Source organism: Peromyscus californicus, unplaced genomic scaffold (genome assembly GCF_007827085.1).
Source record: "Peromyscus californicus insignis strain IS unplaced genomic scaffold, ASM782708v3 Scaffold_14__1_contigs__length_90479793_seg_2, whole genome shotgun sequence".
Lineage (NCBI taxonomy): Eukaryota > Metazoa > Chordata > Mammalia > Rodentia > Cricetidae > Peromyscus > Peromyscus californicus.
Genome location: NW_026294436.1, coordinates 46,440,102 through 46,457,851, shown reverse-complemented (window position 1 = coordinate 46,457,851; position 17,750 = coordinate 46,440,102). Strand labels below are relative to the sequence as shown.

The 17,750-nt window shown below is 42.3% G+C and overlaps 1 protein-coding gene across 6 annotated transcripts; it reads left to right on the top strand.

Moving 5' to 3' along the window:
* The first annotated feature begins 50 nt into the window (after positions 1-50).
* Zbtb37 (zinc finger and BTB domain containing 37) lies at positions 51-17,210 on the top strand. 6 transcript variants are annotated; one of them, XM_052737363.1, is made up of 5 exons: positions 51-168; positions 657-852; positions 2,380-3,310; positions 5,479-5,578; positions 16,331-17,210. In XM_052737363.1, exons 3-5 carry the CDS (start codon positions 2,382-2,384, stop codon positions 16,814-16,816), a joined length of 1,515 nt encoding a protein of 504 aa, XP_052593323.1. In that variant the 5' UTR covers positions 51-168; positions 657-852; positions 2,380-2,381; the 3' UTR covers positions 16,817-17,210. The 6 variants fall into 6 exon arrangements, with proteins under 6 accessions (XP_052593323.1, XP_052593318.1, XP_052593320.1 ...); XM_052737358.1 differs by having other exon boundaries at positions 2,354-3,310; XM_052737360.1 differs by having other exon boundaries at positions 2,351-3,310.
* Positions 17,211-17,750: the final 540 nt, after the last annotated feature.

Sequence of the window (17,750 nt, the reverse complement as noted above, 5' to 3'; positions counted from 1 at the left end):
GAGTAAGGGCTGAGGGGAGGGGGCTCCCGTAAGGAAAGCGCTGGGGGAGGGGCGGTGTGAGGGTGACTGATTTCCTTCCGGCACGTCGCCCGCTCCGGAGGAGGGGGCGGGGGGTTTCACTTCCGGGACGGTGTTCCGGCCCATTCCGGCCCATTTCCACCCCCGGAGGTAGGTGCTGCTCCTTGACTGGGCTCGGGCCCCGCACCCCCGCCCCGTTAGCCTATACCGGACGCTCCTTGGCCGCGTCTCGGCTGCAGCCAGCTCCTGGGCCGTTCAGCCGCCCGGCTCCACCTCCCCTCCAAGCACTCGGCGACCTCCCCCCCCCTCTTTGGCTCGGGGCTGCAGAGCTTGCGGGCCCGCCCCCTCGCGAGCCCCTCCCTCAGGACCCCGCGGCGGGGACACACCCAGACACACCCCCCGCCGCTGCCGCCTCCGCCGCCCTGTACCGGGTCCCGGGGCGCCGCCCCCTTCCCCCTCCCGCGCCTCACCTGTGCGCTGGCTGCTCTTCGGCCGCGCGTTCTGCTCTCTTTTCCCGGGTTCTGTGCCATCTCCCCGCTTAGCCAGGTCACCCTTTTCCCAGGCTCCCTGACCCACACGGAAGCTGCTCCAGTACCCGACTGGCCAACCCCAAGCGTTCCCGATTCTCCCTTTTACAGCTCTCGCCCCTCCAGTGCCGACGCTAGAGAGAGACTTTACACCAGGGGCTTCCTCCTCACTGGGGAATTGCTGGGAAGAGCAAACAAAAAGGCGCTGGTGTAGGCTCCAAAATAAACACCTGAATTCGTGATGGCATCGACAGAGGCTCTTAAAGGATTAAAAGTTTCAAAACAAACAATAACGCTTTGGAAAAAGGTCAGATTGGTTAAAGTTGCTTCTTGAAAGCTGTGTTTGCACTTCCCTGTTTACTCAAGTGTGTTGTAAATACGGGGTGATAGCGTGAGCTTGTCAGGACCACTTCCTGGTGTGTTGTGTAGTCTCATAAGTTTAGAGGTAAATTGGATGCACAGTGAGCCAAAGTCATTGTGATACATCTCAACTACCCTCAACTAATTGAGACTGTTTGATGCAGTTGCAATCTTTTAGTGTAAAATGTTAAGCTTTATTCTTGTCAGCTGTGGGGAATCAACTTCCTGAATCAAAGTAGCATCTTTGGAGTCCCCAACCTCGAGTTTGTAGGTAGAGAAAGACTGACTTAGTAGTTTTGTTGGGTGGAGAAAGATTTAGTTTTTGCTAACTCTGAAAACTAGACTCCGAGTTCTCTGCCTGTTAATTGAATGCTGAAAGGGCTGTGGAATTTTTCCTAACCTACAGTTCACCTCAGAGTCTTGGATGCAAAAAGAGGGAGCTCCAGCTGGTAAGCATTTCCGAATATTGGCCCAGCCTGGCATGGAAGTGGTGACACACCTCTAACACCAGCAGCATTCTTTAATCTGAGCAGAGGCAATCAGATCTCTGAGTTAGAGACCAGCCTGATCTCCATAGTGAGTTTCCAGGAATAGCCAGAGCTACATAGACCCTGTCTCAAACAGACAAATGCCAGGTGTGGTGGCTTAATCCCAGCACTTGGGAGGCAGAGGCAAGTAGCTCTCTGAGTTCCAGGCTAGCCTGCTCTACAGAGCAAGTTCCAGGACAGCCACACAGAGAAACCCTGTCTTGAAAAAAAAGTGATAATACTGATGATTCATGTAGAAAATTAGTCACTTTATAGTCATAAATAACCTGTGCCACATGTAAATTATAATCAACCTGTATATAATTAACTTTACTCTAAAATGTACTTCCTCTAGAAAAAGATAATGGATTTGTATTCAGTCTGAAATCCTTGTATTTGGTACCCCTCCTTGATGAACTCCTACCTCGATGTTACATAGCTTATTAATAAAGTATGGTTGTAGCTTGAATATGAAGCAGTCTAGCAGTCACTTTGTTGTTGTTGTTGTTTTCATTGCATTTTACTGTGAAATCTAAAACATCGTGCCAGGCTTAGCAGTTCACACTGATCCTAGTACTCAGGAGGTGGCATCAGGAGGGTCATCACAATTTTGAGGGCTGCATTAGAGTGAGAGCTTGTTCCTAACAAAACAAAACACCTGCTGGCAAGTCTGTTTCTGCATCCAAGCATCATAAGGAAGGTGCCTGTTCATACGTGGAGATTTTCATTTTTTTTCTGAGACAAGTTCTCACTTATGTAGCCCAGACTCATGATTCTCCTGCCTTGGTGGCCAAGTGTTAAAATTACATATGTGTACCTGGCACTCCTGACCAGGAGACTTTACATTTTTAGGGATGTTTGAAGTAAAAAACCCAAAGGGAGTCAAACTGGTGCTAAGAATATGGTTTGCTCTTTCAGCAGGGTTGAATGTCTGCCTGTATTTTCAGGCATGACCATGGAGAAAAGTGGGAACATACAATTGGAGATCCCTGACTTCAGCAACTCTGTTCTGAGCCATCTCAACCAGCTACGAATGCAAGGCCGTCTCTGTGATATTGTGGTCAATGTGCAAGGACAAGCTTTTCGGGCTCACAAAGTAGTACTGGCTGCCAGCTCTCCTTATTTCCGGGATCACATGTCCTTGAATGAAATGAGTACTGTGTCCATTTCTGTCATCAAGAACCCTACTGTTTTTGAACAGCTCCTTTCTTTCTGTTACACAGGGCGGATATGCCTGCAACTAGCAGATATTATCAGCTACCTAACAGCCGCTAGTTTTCTGCAGATGCAACATATTATAGACAAATGTACACAGATCCTAGAGGGCATTCATTTCAAAATTAATGTGGCTGAAGTGGAAGCAGAATTAAGTCAGACGAGGACAAAGCTCCCAGAGAGACCTCCAGAGTCTCCCAGGGTTACACCAAATCTAAACCGCTCACTTAGCCCACGACATAGTGCTCCAAAGGGGAACTGGAGAGGACAGGTCAGTGCTGTGCTGGATATCAGAGAGCTCAGCCCCCCTGAGGAGTCTACCAGTCCTCAGATAATCGAGCAGAGTTCGGATGTAGAGAGCCGGGAGCCCATTCTTCGAATCAACAGAGCAGGACAGTGGTATGTGGAAACAGGAATAGCAGACCAGGGGGCGCGGAGTGCTGATGAAGTTAGGGTTCTTGGAGCAGTCCACATCAAAACTGAAAATCTGGAGGAGTGGCTTGGGCCAGAGAACCAGCCTTCTGGAGAAGATGGGAGTAGTGCGGAGGAAGTCACAGCCATGGTGATTGACACCACAGGCCATGGTTCTATAGGACAAGACAGTTACACTTTAGCGTCTTCGGGAGCCAAGGTAGCTCGACCAACCAGCAGTGAAGTGGATAGGTAAGTTTTGTTTTCCCATTTAAAGCTGTTGTGTAAACATCATTAAATGAGCCTTCTGTGTTACAGAGAGCATTTTTCTTACCTGATGTTCCTATTTGACTTACTTTGGGAGACTGGAAATATGTCAAAAGACTTGCATTATTTTTTTTAAGCAGGAAGCTCCAGGTTCTGAAGTATTCACGATGTTATGAGAACTATGGTAAAATCAGCCACTTCCATGAATCAGATAGCATCTGCAGCCACTCTAGGATTAGTTATTGCCAGGGCCTCTCTGGATTCTAGGCAAAGAGCTGATTGTCAGAAGGTGTCTGGTAACATTGCCCTTTCTCACTGTAGCATCACACAGGTAGGTAACCTTGGGAAGTTTTACTTTCCTTATAGCACTGTGTATTATTTCTCTCTGCCCTTACCTACCAAGTTAAGAGACAGTCTGGCACCATCAGTAATTGTTCTTTTTTCAAATTAGAGTAAATATAGTACAGTAATTCTAGAGAAAAGCTTTTTGAATGTTTTTCAAGTGTCTCCTCACCTAGTGATGTTTCCCTTGAAGCTGCTATTCTCCGAGGCCTGAGAGTGTCCTCACCAGTACGGCCATGGCCTATGGTCTTCACTTTTCTTCCTTATATGCCAAATCTGTTAGAACATTTCCTTTTGATGGAAATAGCACTATCTTTCATCTAGTCAACTGAAAGAAAAATGTTACTAGTTTAGATTGGTAACATCTTATGTTCTTTTTTTATTTTCATTTATTTGTTTATTGAAAAAAGGTTTCTGTAGCCCAGGCTGTTCTAGAACGCAGGGCAGTCCTCCTGCCTCAGCCTCCTGAGTGCTGGGATTACTGCCATGAGCCACTAAGTTTGGATTTTGGTGGTGGTGGTGGTGGTGGTGGTGGTGGTGGTGGTGGTGGTGGTGGTGGTTGTGTTTTGTTTTGTTTTTAAGACACGGTTTCTCTGTGTATCCCTGACTGTGCTGGAACTCACTCTGTAGACCAGGCTGTCCTGGAATTCACAGATACCTGCCTGCCTCTGCCTCCCGAATACTGGAATTGAAGGAGTGTACCACCACTGCCTGGCTCATGTTTGGATTTTTTTTTGAGACAGGGTCTCACTCCATAGTTCAAAATGGTCTATAGCTTACTAAGTAGCCTAGGCTAGCCACAAACTCATGCATTCTTCCTACCTTAGGCTCCCAGGCCCTAGATTACAGACTGGCTTCTCTTTCCTGCTTGAAATAGATTGAAATGGGTAAAGGCGCTTAGAGCCAAGCCTGACCATCTGAGTTCAGGCCCTGGGACCCACGTGGTAGAAAGAAAGAGTGACTCTGATAAGTTGTTGTCTGACACACATGCTGGCACACACATGCCTCTCCTGAACAAACAAATAAGTGTGAAATTGATCGGGGAGCAATTAAAACCAACTAACTCATTTCTTTGGTTTATAGCTGATCATGTAGACACTTAGTAGGTTTTTAGCCACGTAGGTGGTCTTGATTTGAGTATTTCTCATCATGTGACCTTAGCGGTGTAAATATTCTTGAGCACAGAATACATATTCATCCCCAGTGTTGGTAACTGTTGTCCTCCTGGATTAGAACTATAGCAGAAGTACTACCTTCTTAAATGCCCCCCCTCCAAAAAAAACACTTTAGTCTCTACGAACTCTGAGTAGATTGCCATAAGAGATGGAACAGCCAAAACCCCAATAGTTAACATGAGAGAACCAAAATTGCCAGGCAGCATGGAGCATGCCTAGAATCCTAGCACTTGGGAAGTTGAACCAGAAAGATTGCTATGAGTTCAGGGACAGCCTAGAGCCTAGCCTGTGTAGTGAGTACCAGGCCACTCAAGGCTTCATAGCAAGACTCATAAAAGCAAAACAAAACTACAGACTGGGTTTCATGTATGTTTTTGGTTGTGAGCCTAGCCTTTAACGGCTGGGCCATCTCTCCAGCCCTCATGTATGTTTTTACCCCCTTTTCAGTACTTACTCGAGTAGAAAGCGTGTATGTAGCTTGAGCTTCACCTTCTCTTATGGTCTGTTTGCTTTGTCACTTTGAAAATATTTGTTTGATTTAGTCCCATTCCTCAGCTCTGATATAGAGGAGAAACAGCATTCAAGTTCTTTGGCACTGCTTGTCTATTGGTCCCCTGTATGCTCCTTTTCCAACAGATTTAGTCCCTCCGGCAGTGTTGTTTCCGTGACAGAAAGATACAGAGCCCGAAGTGAGTCTCCTGGGAGAATGGATGAGCCTAAACAACTTAGCTCCCAGGTATGTAATTCTGGATTTAGGATTGCTGTGTTGCTTGAAGAACTTGTCACTGAATAACCAGAATAGAATGAATGAGAAAGATTAGGACGAACAACAGTGGCCTGTTAAATACTGGATTTGATATATATTAGTTTTTTCTTGATCTTGCTTGTGAGCATGCTAGAATTAGAATTTGAGATGCAGAAAGGAAAAAAATAACTGGGGGGGTAGAATAATGGCCCAGCAGTTAAAAGTACTCACTGCTCTTGCTGAAAACCCAACTTTGGTTCCCAGTACACAACCGTCTGTAACTCCAGTTCCAGGGGATCTAGTGCCCTCTTCTGACCTCTGCAGACACCAGGCACACACATGTTTCATATATGTTTATATATGTAGGCAAGGCACTCCTACACACACACACAAAAGTCTTCTTTTTTTTAAATGTGGAACTTTTTCCTGATTATAGAGATACCTATAAATCTAAAAGTAAGATAAAGTCCTTAACATTATACCTTTGGGTCATTTAGAACTTGGATTAAAAACAACTTGATTTGGGGTAGGTAGGTAATATATATGTGTATATAGTTGTTAGTCTATATAATATTTATTTGTGTGCATATAAGCAAATTGCTTGTGCATTTCTGTGTGTTTATTCTCTTGTATGAATTTATCTTTTTATTTATTTGCATCCTGAATCTTCCATCATGCTACAAAGTTCTAATGCCTAGGTTTGGTGGTGCACATCTCTAATCACAGCACTTGGGAAATAGAGGCAGAATTGCTGCAAATTTGGGGCCAGCCTGAGCTATTTAATGCGTTCCAGGCCAGTCATGGATGTAGAGTAAAACCCCATCTTTAAAAACAAAGACTTCTGACATCGATGGCTTCTGTATTCTTCCCATCTCTCCTTAGCTAGTGAAGTGGCTGGTTGACATTTTTGTTTATTTTTTACAGATCTTAATTATTGAGAATTGATTTTTCAAAGCTGTAAACCACATAGAACACAATAAATGAAACACTTCAGCCCGTAAAGAGGAAATATAAGTAGGTTAAGATTGCCTAACTTGCCAAGAATAGTAATGCATGACTTTAATGGCAGCACTGGGGAGCAGAGGCAGGTGGATAGATCTGTCATTTAGAAGCCAACCTGGTCTACTCAGCAAATTCCAGGCCAGCAAGGGCTACATGGTAAGACCCTGTCTTTTAAAAAAAAAAATTTGAATAGCTTATTTTTTTAAGCTCTATTACAATTTCTTATTATCTAAACCACTGGATATTTGTTGTGTATATTGGTATACTAATAGCAGTAAGATATTGTTACACACTAAATTTTTTTGAATTTTTTTCTGTTGATAGTGTTTTGAGGCAGGATCTCCATAGCCTAGGCTAACCTCAAACATGATCCTCCTGACTTTGTCTCCCTAGGGCTGGGATTACAGATGTGTGCCAATACACTGCACTATTTTTTTAGTTTTAACTGAGTGGTAGAGAAAATGTTAAGAGCTAAGAGGAAAAGTAATTAGAATGCTTTTTCTCTCCATCTCTCAAATCTTGTATAATAACATACAAAGTTAACTAATTATACAATAGATGCAGTGATTAGGGCAGATCTTAACAGCTTTATAGACTAATCATACAAACACACAAAAAGAATATAAGCGCTTACAGGCATTTACTAGACTTAATGTCCACATAATGCAAGTACAGTTAAACTGATTTGTATATTCGTGTCATGCAGAGGGTGGTGCACACGGATATATGGAGGTTAGAAGCAAACCTCAGATGTTGTGCCTTTTACTGTGATTTTTATTGAGAAAGGGTCTCTAACTGGCCTCAGTCTCAAAGACTCTGCTAGACTGGCTGGCCAGGGACCCGTTTGTCTCTGCATTCCCAGTGCTGGAATTAAAAACTCATGGAGCCACACCCAGCTTTTTTACATGGCTTCTGAGGATGAACTCAGTGCTAATGTTTGCATGGCATGTAAGTACTTTACTGACTGGGCCGTCTCCCAGCTGTGGATTTATTTTTTCTTCTAAGCAGATTTTAAATGCAGTTTTCATCTTCCTTCCCTTTTCTTCCTCTTCCTTTAAAAAAAAAAGATTTGGGGCTGGAGAGATGGCTCAGAGGTTAAGAGCACTGACTGCTCTTCTAGAGGTCCTGAGTTCAATTCCCAGCAACCACATGGTGGCTCACAACCATCTGTAGTGAGATCTGGTGCCCTCTTCTGGCCTGCAGGGATACATGCAGGCAGAACATTGTATACACAATAAATAAATCTTTAAAAAAAAAAAAAAAGATTTATTTTTTTTTTTTTTTTTTTTTTTTTTGGTTTTTCGAGACAGGGTTTCTCTGTAGTTTTGCGCCTTTCCTGGAACTCACTTGGTAGACCAGGCTGGGCTTGAACTCACAGAGATCCGCCTGGCTCTGCCTCCCGAGTGCTGGGATTAAAGGCGTGCGCCACCACCGCCCGGCCAAAGATTTATTTTTAACTAGCTGTGTCTATGTGTAGTTTTGTACACATGAGTACAAATGCCTATGGAGGCCAGAAGAGGGCCTTGGTGCCTGCAGTGGTTTGAATGAGAATGGCCCCCATAGGCTAATATAATTGAATGCCTGGTTCCCAGCTGTGGAAGAATTAGGAGGTGTGGCCTTGTTGGAGGAGGTGCATTGCTGAGGGTGGGCTTTGAGGTTTCAAAAGCCCACACCAAGCCATCTGGCTCTTTGCCTCCTTCCTGGGGGTTGGATCAGATGTGAACGCTCAGCTACTACTCCAGCACCATGTCTGCTACAATCCCAACAAGGATAATCATGGACTACTCCTCTGAAATTGTAAGCAAGCCCCCAGTTAAATGCTTTATTGTATACATTGCCTTGGCCATAGTTTTTCGTCACAGCAATAGTAACCCTAAGACAACTCCAGGAGTTCAAGATGTTGTGGGCGCTAGGAACAGAACTCAGGTCCTCTAGAAGAGCAACAAATGCTTTTAACTACTGAGCCATACCTCTAGCTCCATCCTTCCCTATTTTAAGATAGGAGACTTTGTTGCCCAGGCTGCTCTTAAACTCTTTGGGTTAAAATCTGCCTGCCTTAGTCTCTCCAAGTCACTGGGGCTACTATTATGCACCACTCTGTCAGACTTTAAAGGCTGGAATTACAAGAATACAGCAGCATGCCTGGCCTATGTGTAGTTTTTCATTGTAATTAGGATAGAGGTCATATTGGAATTATATAAGGGTGTTTACCTGGCTAAAGCAGAAGATACAGTCTATAAAGCAATAGACTATAAATAATATTATCTAAGGCTGGTGTGGAGGCTCTTCAGGTAAGGGCACCTACTGCCAAGCCTGACAACCTGGGGCCGTACGGTGAATGAAGGGACACAACTGATTGATGTGCACTGTCCTCTGATCTCCATACTCTCTCTCTCTCCCTCCCTCCTCCTCCTCCTCCCCGCCCCCCCACTCCTCTCACCCTCTTCCCCTTCTCACTATAAATAAATGTAATTTTATGATTTTTTCAAAAATTTTTATTGGGGGGGCGGGTGGGGTGGTGTCAGAAGTCTGTCTGATGTAGGTATTGAGAACTGAACTCTGGTCCCCTGGAAGAACAGCAAATACTGTTAACCACCAAGCCATCTCTTCCTAATAAATGTAATACTTAAAAAAAAAAAAAAAAAAGTACTGTCTAGAAATGATTCAAAGGATAAGATATATCTACACAATATATAAGAAAATGTATTATGGTAAGTTCATTTACTAGTTATTTTCCTGGGCCCACAGAAGACCAAAGCAGGGCAAAGATTTATGGTTTTAATGCATTTATTTGCTTTTGTGTGTGTGTGTGGTGGGTGTGCACATTTGCATTTCATAAAGAATGTGGCTATCAGAGGACAGCTTGTAGGAGTTGGCTCTTTTCTTTCATCATGTAGACCACTGGGAATCAGCTTAGGTTGTCAGGCAGGTACCTTTACATGATGAGATATCTTTCTGGCCAACTTACATTATTATGAGCAAAAAAGAGAAAAGAAAAAGAAAACTGATGCATTGAAAATACTGGAGCAATTGGGCAGTGGTGGCTCACGTCTTTAATCCCAGCACTTGGGAGGCAGAGGCAGGTGGATCTCTGTGAGTTCCAGGACAGCCAGGGCTCACAGAGAATGCTGTCTCAAAATCAGTCAGTCAATACAAGAAAATACTGGAGCAACCAGGCAGTGGTGGCTCACGTCTTTAATCCCAGAGCTCAGGAGGCAGAGGCAGTCAGATCCCTGTGAGTTTCAGGACAGTCTGGTCTACAGAATGAATTCCAAGACAGCCAGGGCTACACAGAGAAACCCTGTCTCGGGGAAAAAAATAAAAAGAAAATACCGGAGCTGTAGTTCAGTGGTAGAAGTGCCTGCCTTGAAGACATGAAACCTAGGCTCAATGCCCAGCACTTCAAAAAAAGAAGAAAACAAAAGTTTTGCCTAACATGTATTAGGCCCTGGATTTGATCTACACCCCTTAAAAAAAACAAACCAAAACAAAAACTGGGGCCAGCAAGATGGGTCAGCTGGTAAAAGCCCTTGCTGCCAGTCCTGACAACCAGAGTTCCATTCCCAGCACCCACATGATGGAAGGAGAAAACAGACTCCACAAGTTGTCTTCTGACTTGTATACACATAGTACACATACGAATAAATATATGCAATAAAAGATTTTTAACTGGTTAATAGACTAGACTTCCTGACTATAAAGGGTGAATCTGGAACAGATTGCCAAAGTTACTTCTAAAAAACATTTACTTTTTTTCTACCACTAGAAAGTTAAAAATGTTTGGACTAATTTTCTATGTAAGTTACAGTCTTTCCAGCTCAGCTGTTACTCATCAGAATTGACTGACTGTTTTGACATGTAGACTTCTCAGTGCTGCTATAACCCTGTCAGATTCTTTCTCTGTGTCTAGATTCTGAGATTCCTCCTCCTTCTGAGTCCACTGAAAGCCCCACTCCCACGTTCTCCTTACCCTAATTAGTCCAGTGTTCTTTGATCTTTTTTTTTTCTTTTTTTTTTTTTTTTTTTTGGTTTTTCGAGACAGGGTTTCTCTGTGTAGCTTTGCGCCTTTCCTGGAACTCACTTGGTAGCCCAGGCTGGCCTCGAACTCACAGAGATCCGCCTGGCTCTGCCTCCCGAGTGCTGGGATTAAAGGCGTGCGCCACCACCGCCCGGCGATCTTTTTTTTCTTAAACCACTATTATAGCATTTCACATGCATTATTTTTCTTTTTTTTTTTTTGGAAGGCAAGCACTCTACAATGAAGAAAATCCCCAGCCTCTTACCTTTTCCTGATTCTCTACTAATTCATATAAATTATTCCTTTCCTGTTTGTTTGATTTTGTGGTTCTTGTCAAATTGAAGTCTCCTTGAGAGCAGAGACTTTCTAACCTTAGTTATATCTTTGACATTGTCTTGTCACTTTTACTTCTATGAATACTAATGTTGATTTTGTCATTGCAAATATCACAAACTATAAAGGTTATAGCTACTAACCGGGGTTATTTAGTTGCTTGTGAAATCGGTTAAAGGAGAAAGCTAAAATTCCCAGCTTTGAAGAGCTTTAAATAACATTAGTGATTTTTGGTTCCTTTTCAGTTTTTGAGTATCTGTTAGCAATTAAAGATTAAAATGATGGGAAACTTTGAAGTCCATGTCAAGTACATGGGATACTTAGCCAGGCAGTAGTAGCACACTTAGATCTCTGAGTTTGAGGCCAGCCTGGTCTATGCAGAGAAACCTTGTCTTGAAAAACCAACAAAAAAGTACAGAAATTTTCAGGGGTGGTAATTCACCCCTATTATCCCAGCACTGGGGAAGCTAAGTCAGGAGGATCACTTCAAGTTTGAAGCCGGTCTGGTCTATATAGAAGTTCTAAGTCAGCCTAAGCTGTAGAGTAATACTATGTATCAAACTGAGAAATAAAAAGTAAAAGAAATCATTCATTTATATGGATTTGTTGTTTGGTTTTCCGAGACTGGGTTTCTCTGTATAGCTCTGGCTGTCCTAGAACTCACTCTGTAGACTAGACTGGTCTTGAACTCACAGATCTCCCTACTTCTGCCTCCCAAATGCTGGGATAAAAGACATGTTCCACCATGCCTGGTGGAATAATTAATTCTTAAAATGATTTTTGAAACAAGTACTGATTGAATTCATGGATATTTGGCAATGCAGAATATCCCTATATGTATATATTATAGGAAATTGCTGAGTGAGACAGAGAAAACCACAAGGCACCATTCTTATGGCCTTCCTTCATTTCTTTATTATTTTTAAAAATTACATTTGTGTGTGTGGGTGCACACATTTGTGTGCACATAGCAGCAGCAGCAGCAGCCATAGCTGCTGGAGGGTCAGAGGACAACTTGCAGAAATCAGTTCTCTCTATCCACCAAGTGGATCCTGAGGATTGAATTCATGTTGTCGGACTTTTTTGGGGAGGGTGCTGTTGTTTTGAGACAGTCTCTCCACATAGACCTGGCTGTCCTGGAACTCACTATGTAGAACAGGCTGACCTTGAACTCCTGAGTGCTGGGATTAAAGGCCCTAGTTGTCTGACTTTTCATCTAGTGTTTTCACCCACTGAGCCAACTTGTCAGCCCTCCTCCTCTGTCAAAGTTCAAAGCAAAAAACTACCGAAGTTATAATGCTTCCTTTGTTATTTGCTCTTCAATTGCGACTTTACTGTGATCGTTTTAAATGAGATTAATCATAGTGCATGGTTTTTGTAATCCTAGTTCAGTGGTTATTAAAATGCATCATTTTCTGTGTGTGATGATTTTATTCATCATACTGGTGTGTTGTGATTTTATTCAAAGTTAGGAAGTTCTTTTTAGGAAATTATATCCTCATGATTATAAATAAAATAAATTTGAAGTTGACTTGCTACCTGAGGACAGAAAGGAAACTGGATGCAAAATATATGTACATGTACATACATACGAGTTTATAATACTTAATATATACATACAAATACATGAGTTTGTAATGTTTAAATATCACAGTTATTGAACTAAAGTGCTCAAGTGTGTTAGTTCTTTCACACAACCTCTGAAGGAAATGATTGAGAAAACTAAGAATAATTAATGGAACTCAGATTTGAACCCAGGGCACTCTTAACTCTTACATGATCTTATGCATTCAAATTTTTACAAAATACCTGAGTTTGATGATATAATACCAGGCACACAGGAGACTAAACAGGAAGATATCCTGAGCTCGGGATATTTGAGGCTAGCCTGGGCAATACATTTGAGACTCTGTTGCTAAAATAAGATTTTGTTTTTTGAGACAAAGTCTCACATGTAGCCCTGACTGACCTTGAACTTCTGGTAATCCTCCTGTGTCTACCTCAGTGCTGGAATGAAAGATTACAAGTGCAAGCCATCATATCCATTCAAGATTCTTAAAAATATATCTCAAGGTAACCGGGCGGTGGTAGCTCACGCCTTTAATCCCAGCACTCGGGAGGCAGAGGCAGGTGGATCTCTGTGAGTTCGAGGCCAGCCCGTTCTCCAAAGCGAGTTCCAGGAAAGGCGCAAAACTACACAGAGAAACCCTGTCTCGAAAAACCAAAAAAAAAAATATATATGTATATATATATCTCAAGGTACTATTAGCAATTTTTAGTCTCATGAGAATACTATAAATTTGGAAAACCATACTGCTACGGGCTGCAGAAAATTATCATAAGAACTCAGCTGGTTATGCAAAGCCACTACCTGAAGGGGTCAAGGAATTCCTTCAGAGGAAGCCAGATCCCAGGGAGCATTTGGTGTTATTTGGATTGTTATGTATCAGCTGTCTTCTGTTATGAAAATCATGTGTGCTTTCATAGCTTTCCCAATTGATTTTTCCCTAAGAATTGCTAACAGTGTGGACTGATCAGTATTTGTGCATATACATTAGAGGTATTTGGAGAACAACCTCAGGAAAGACTTCCTCCCCACCAGCCCATCCATTTCTTCTCCTTTTAGCGCTGGAATCAGATATCTCCCTTAGCTACATTCAAGGACTAACAGGAATAACAGTCTAAACCACCACACCATGCAATGACCTTTTTATGAATGGAAAAATTGAGCCTCTGGGAAATTACTCTGTGTTTTGTCCTTGGTCACTTAGGATTTACTGATGATACTTCCTTATTCTTTCTGTGAGTTCTGTTTTGATGACCTAGGGAAATGAATTAAAATTCTGTGTGAAACAAATCGAAAGCTAGATGCTGTGGATCATAGTCTGTACTCCTCACTGGGGAAGTTGAGGCAGGAAGATTGCCAAAAATTTAAGACCAGCCTGGGCATCATAGTGAGACCCTGTCTAAAAACACCATAAACCTCAGTATACAGTTCAGCCCTTGAGTTTACATACTGGTTTCCAAATCTGCTGAGGAGCTGCCTCCTTTGGAAATACTGAGAAGCCCTGTCAGGCTAGCACATGAGAAAGAGACAAAAGATTGTTTTTTAGAAAGTAAAACATATGGAATTGTTAACTAGGTGAATCTTTCTCTAGTTAGTCCAATATTTTATTTTCTTTGCATTAGTACCTTGACTTCTGTTAAAAATTGTAATTGTTTGCTACATAATTTTATTTTTTAAAAAAAATGACTGTAATGACTTTAGTGGTCAGTAGCCCCTCCCTGAAAAATTATTAATTTCTGAATGGTGATATTTAGCATAGAACTTTGAGCCAAAAGTGTTTATCATTCTAAAACATACTTTTAAATTTATTTTTATTTATTTGTTTGTTTGTTTGTTTGTTTGTTTGTTTGTTTTTTGGTTTTTCGAGACAGGGTTTCTCTGTGTAGCTTTGCGCCTTTCCTGGTACTCGCTTTGGAGACCAGGCTGGCCTTGAACTCACAGAAATCCGCCTGCCTCTGCCTCCCGAGTGCTGGGATTAAAGGCGTGCGTCACCACCGCCCGGCTGTTTGTTTGTTTTTAGGCAGAGTTTGACTATGTAGTCCTGGCTGGCCTCAAACTCACTGTGTAGACCTAGCTGGCCTAGAACTCAAGAGCTCTACCGGCCTCTGCCCCTCAAGTTTTGGGATTAAAGACATGCACCACCATACCCAGCTTTATTACTTTTTCAAATATTGCATGTTTCTATGGCAGGTGGAGCGCAGGCTATGTGCAAATGCCTGCAGAAACCAAAAGCATCAGATCCCCCTGGATCTGGAGCTGCAGGCAATTGTAAGCAACCAGACATGGGTGCTAGGAACCAAACTCTGGTCCTCTGCAAGAGCTATGCACACTTTTAACAACTAAGCCATTTTTCTAGACCCCAGTCTAAAACTTGGTAAGTTACTTGTTTAAAAGAATATATTTCTTATCCTTCCAGCTTTCGGGTGGGAAGACCCCATCCATGTCTTCAGCCAACTTTTTAGTTTTTAGGGAGCTGGAGAGATAACTCAGTGGTTAAGAGCACTGGCTGCTCTTCCAGAGGACTCAGGTTCAATACCTACTATCCACAAGGGACTCAAAACTCTTTGTAACTTCAGTTCTAGGGGACCTGGCACCCACTTCTGGTCTCCAAGAGCAACAGGCACACATGATGCGTAAACATACATGCAGGCAGAACACCCATACACAAAATAATAAAAAAATGTAAAGAAATTTTTTTTTAGTTTTTAGCATGATAATGATGTGCTGATATATTACATTATTGCCTACAAATTGTATATATTTGTTATAAAGCTAGCTAACTGCTGGTTAAGATGGTAATAAAGTGTCATAAAGGAAATTTTATTATATTTACCTTTATATACTCCAAACTTTCATCTATAGTAGATACAAGCCACATTTGAATTTTTGTTTTAATTAGTTAAAAGCAATTGAAATTGAAATATTTCCTCAGTTGCATATTAGGCATATGACAAATGCTAATAGCCATGTGGTTACTACAATGAGTAGTTCAAATTATAGAACCTTTCTATCACAGAAAGTTGTATATACTCTGTAGTTGATTGTCTAGAATATAGTTGTAAGGATAGAATCAAGGGATGGCATTGTGGGCTCATATTTTCCTGTTGCTGTAAAATAGTACTAAATAAGAAGTTTTCAGTTTGACTTTTGGTTTTAGTTTTTTGAGACATGTCTCGTTAGTCCATGCTGGTCCTCAACTCCCTATGTAGCCAAAGATTTCTTGAACTCCTAATCCTGATGTTTCTATCTCTCAAGTGTAGCAGAGGCTTAATAAACATCCAGTTCATCAGCCAGAACTTTGTGTTGCTCTTTTTTTTTTTATTTTTTTTCTTAAAATTTATTTATTTTCATCTTATTTGCATTGGTGTTTTGCCTGCATGTATGTCTGTGTGAGGGTGTCAGATCTTGGAGTTACAGACAGTTGTGAGCTGCCATGTGGGTGCTGGGAATTGAAGTCTGGTCCTCTGGAAGAGCAGTCAGTGCTCCCAGCCACTGAGCCATCTCTAGCCCCTGTGTTGCTCTTTTTTACAGCGATGGAATGATACTCTCAGGATTCTTCCTGCATTTTTATGTTAATATATTTGCTTTTTGGTAGTACTGAACTTCCCTCTTGGCTCTCCATTACAAGTGTACATGGGTAGGAATGTAGCTAAGGGATAGAGCATTGGCCTGGTTTGCACAAGGCCCTCCCTTCTAGTCCTTACACCCCACAGACAGACACACAAAAGTAACATCCTCGTGACAGGTGTTGGTAGATTGGGTTGCTGTTAGCATATGTGCCTAATGTTATGTAATATTCACTTACTTTCTTCTTCTGACACAGGTAGAGGAGTCAGCAATGATGGGAGTAAGCGGCTATGTGGAGTATCTCCGAGAACAGGAAGTATCTGAGCGGTGGTTCCGGTATAACCCCCGTCTCACCTGCATCTACTGTGCCAAATCTTTCAACCAAAAGGGAAGTCTGGACCGCCACATGCGCCTGCATATGGGAATTACACCATTTGTCTGCCGAATGTGTGGCAAAAAGTATACCCGGAAAGATCAGCTGGAATATCACATCCGCAAGCACACAGGCAACAAGCCCTTTCACTGTCATGTTTGTGGCAAAAGTTTCCCCTTCCAAGCCATCTTGAATCAGCACTTTCGAAAAAACCACCCTGGCTGTATACCCCTGGAAGGGCCTCATAGCATTTCTCCTGAAACAACTGTCACATCTCGGCAAGCTGAAGAAGGGTCACCTTCGCAGGAAGAAACAGTTGCCCCTGGGGAATGTGCCCAGGGCTCAGTGTCTACTACTGGGCCAGATTGAAATACTGAGGGGGAGGGGGCAGACCCTCCTCCCCTTTGGGTCGTAACCAGCCCATATCAGGACCAGGGGCTGGTACTTAGATTCACAAAATGCCACATCGCTCGACTAGAAGATGTTCCCATGGTGTTGCCAAATTAGAGGATCCACGTGCAGAAAGCATTAAGGCTTTTCTCCTCTTTCCCACCTCACACTTTGGAAAATAATCAAGCAAATCAGCTTCTAATTCAGGGATCAACAGCCTTGGTTTGTTAACTTTATAAGAAAACAATGTTTTTAACAAAACTGATCAGTGAATGGTCATTTATCTACCAGTCATGATTGAACACTGTACTTAGGTCCATATCATCTTGGTGGGTGAAATCCTAGATCTTAAAAAAAAAAAAAAAAAAAAAAAAAGCAACAGGAGCTTTTGGCCAAGTGAAGCAGCCTATCAGAAGTGGGAAAGGTAGTCACAACGGTGAGAAAGGGGAGTCTTTCCTTCCTCTTCCCTGCCACAGCATGCATATCCATATTTTAAGAAAAAAAAAAAAAAAGAATGCTGGTGATTCTTATTATTCTAAAAGGTTAAGCTGTCTTTGCCGAGAAGACATCTAATACTTTGCCTAGTTGTTTCATGTGATCAGCTACCTTGGAGCAGTATTCTAGCGAGCACTATCACCTGAAGAACGTTAGGCAGGTAGAAGTAAAGTGAGCAGCCGAGCATTTCCAGTGCGCACTTCTACATCTGGGAGCTTGAAAAGGAGAAGCAGGGAAGGAAGTGTTTATGCTTTGCAAATACTAGACAGCACAGAACTGAGCTGCAGTTTTCTGATTGGTGTTTGTAAGCTCTCACTTGCATACATCCATGGTTGTTACAAAAATGATTCTGGTTATGTGAGTTATCCTGTTAGGCTGACTACCAAAATTTCATCCTCTTCAGCTCCTAGTTTCATAT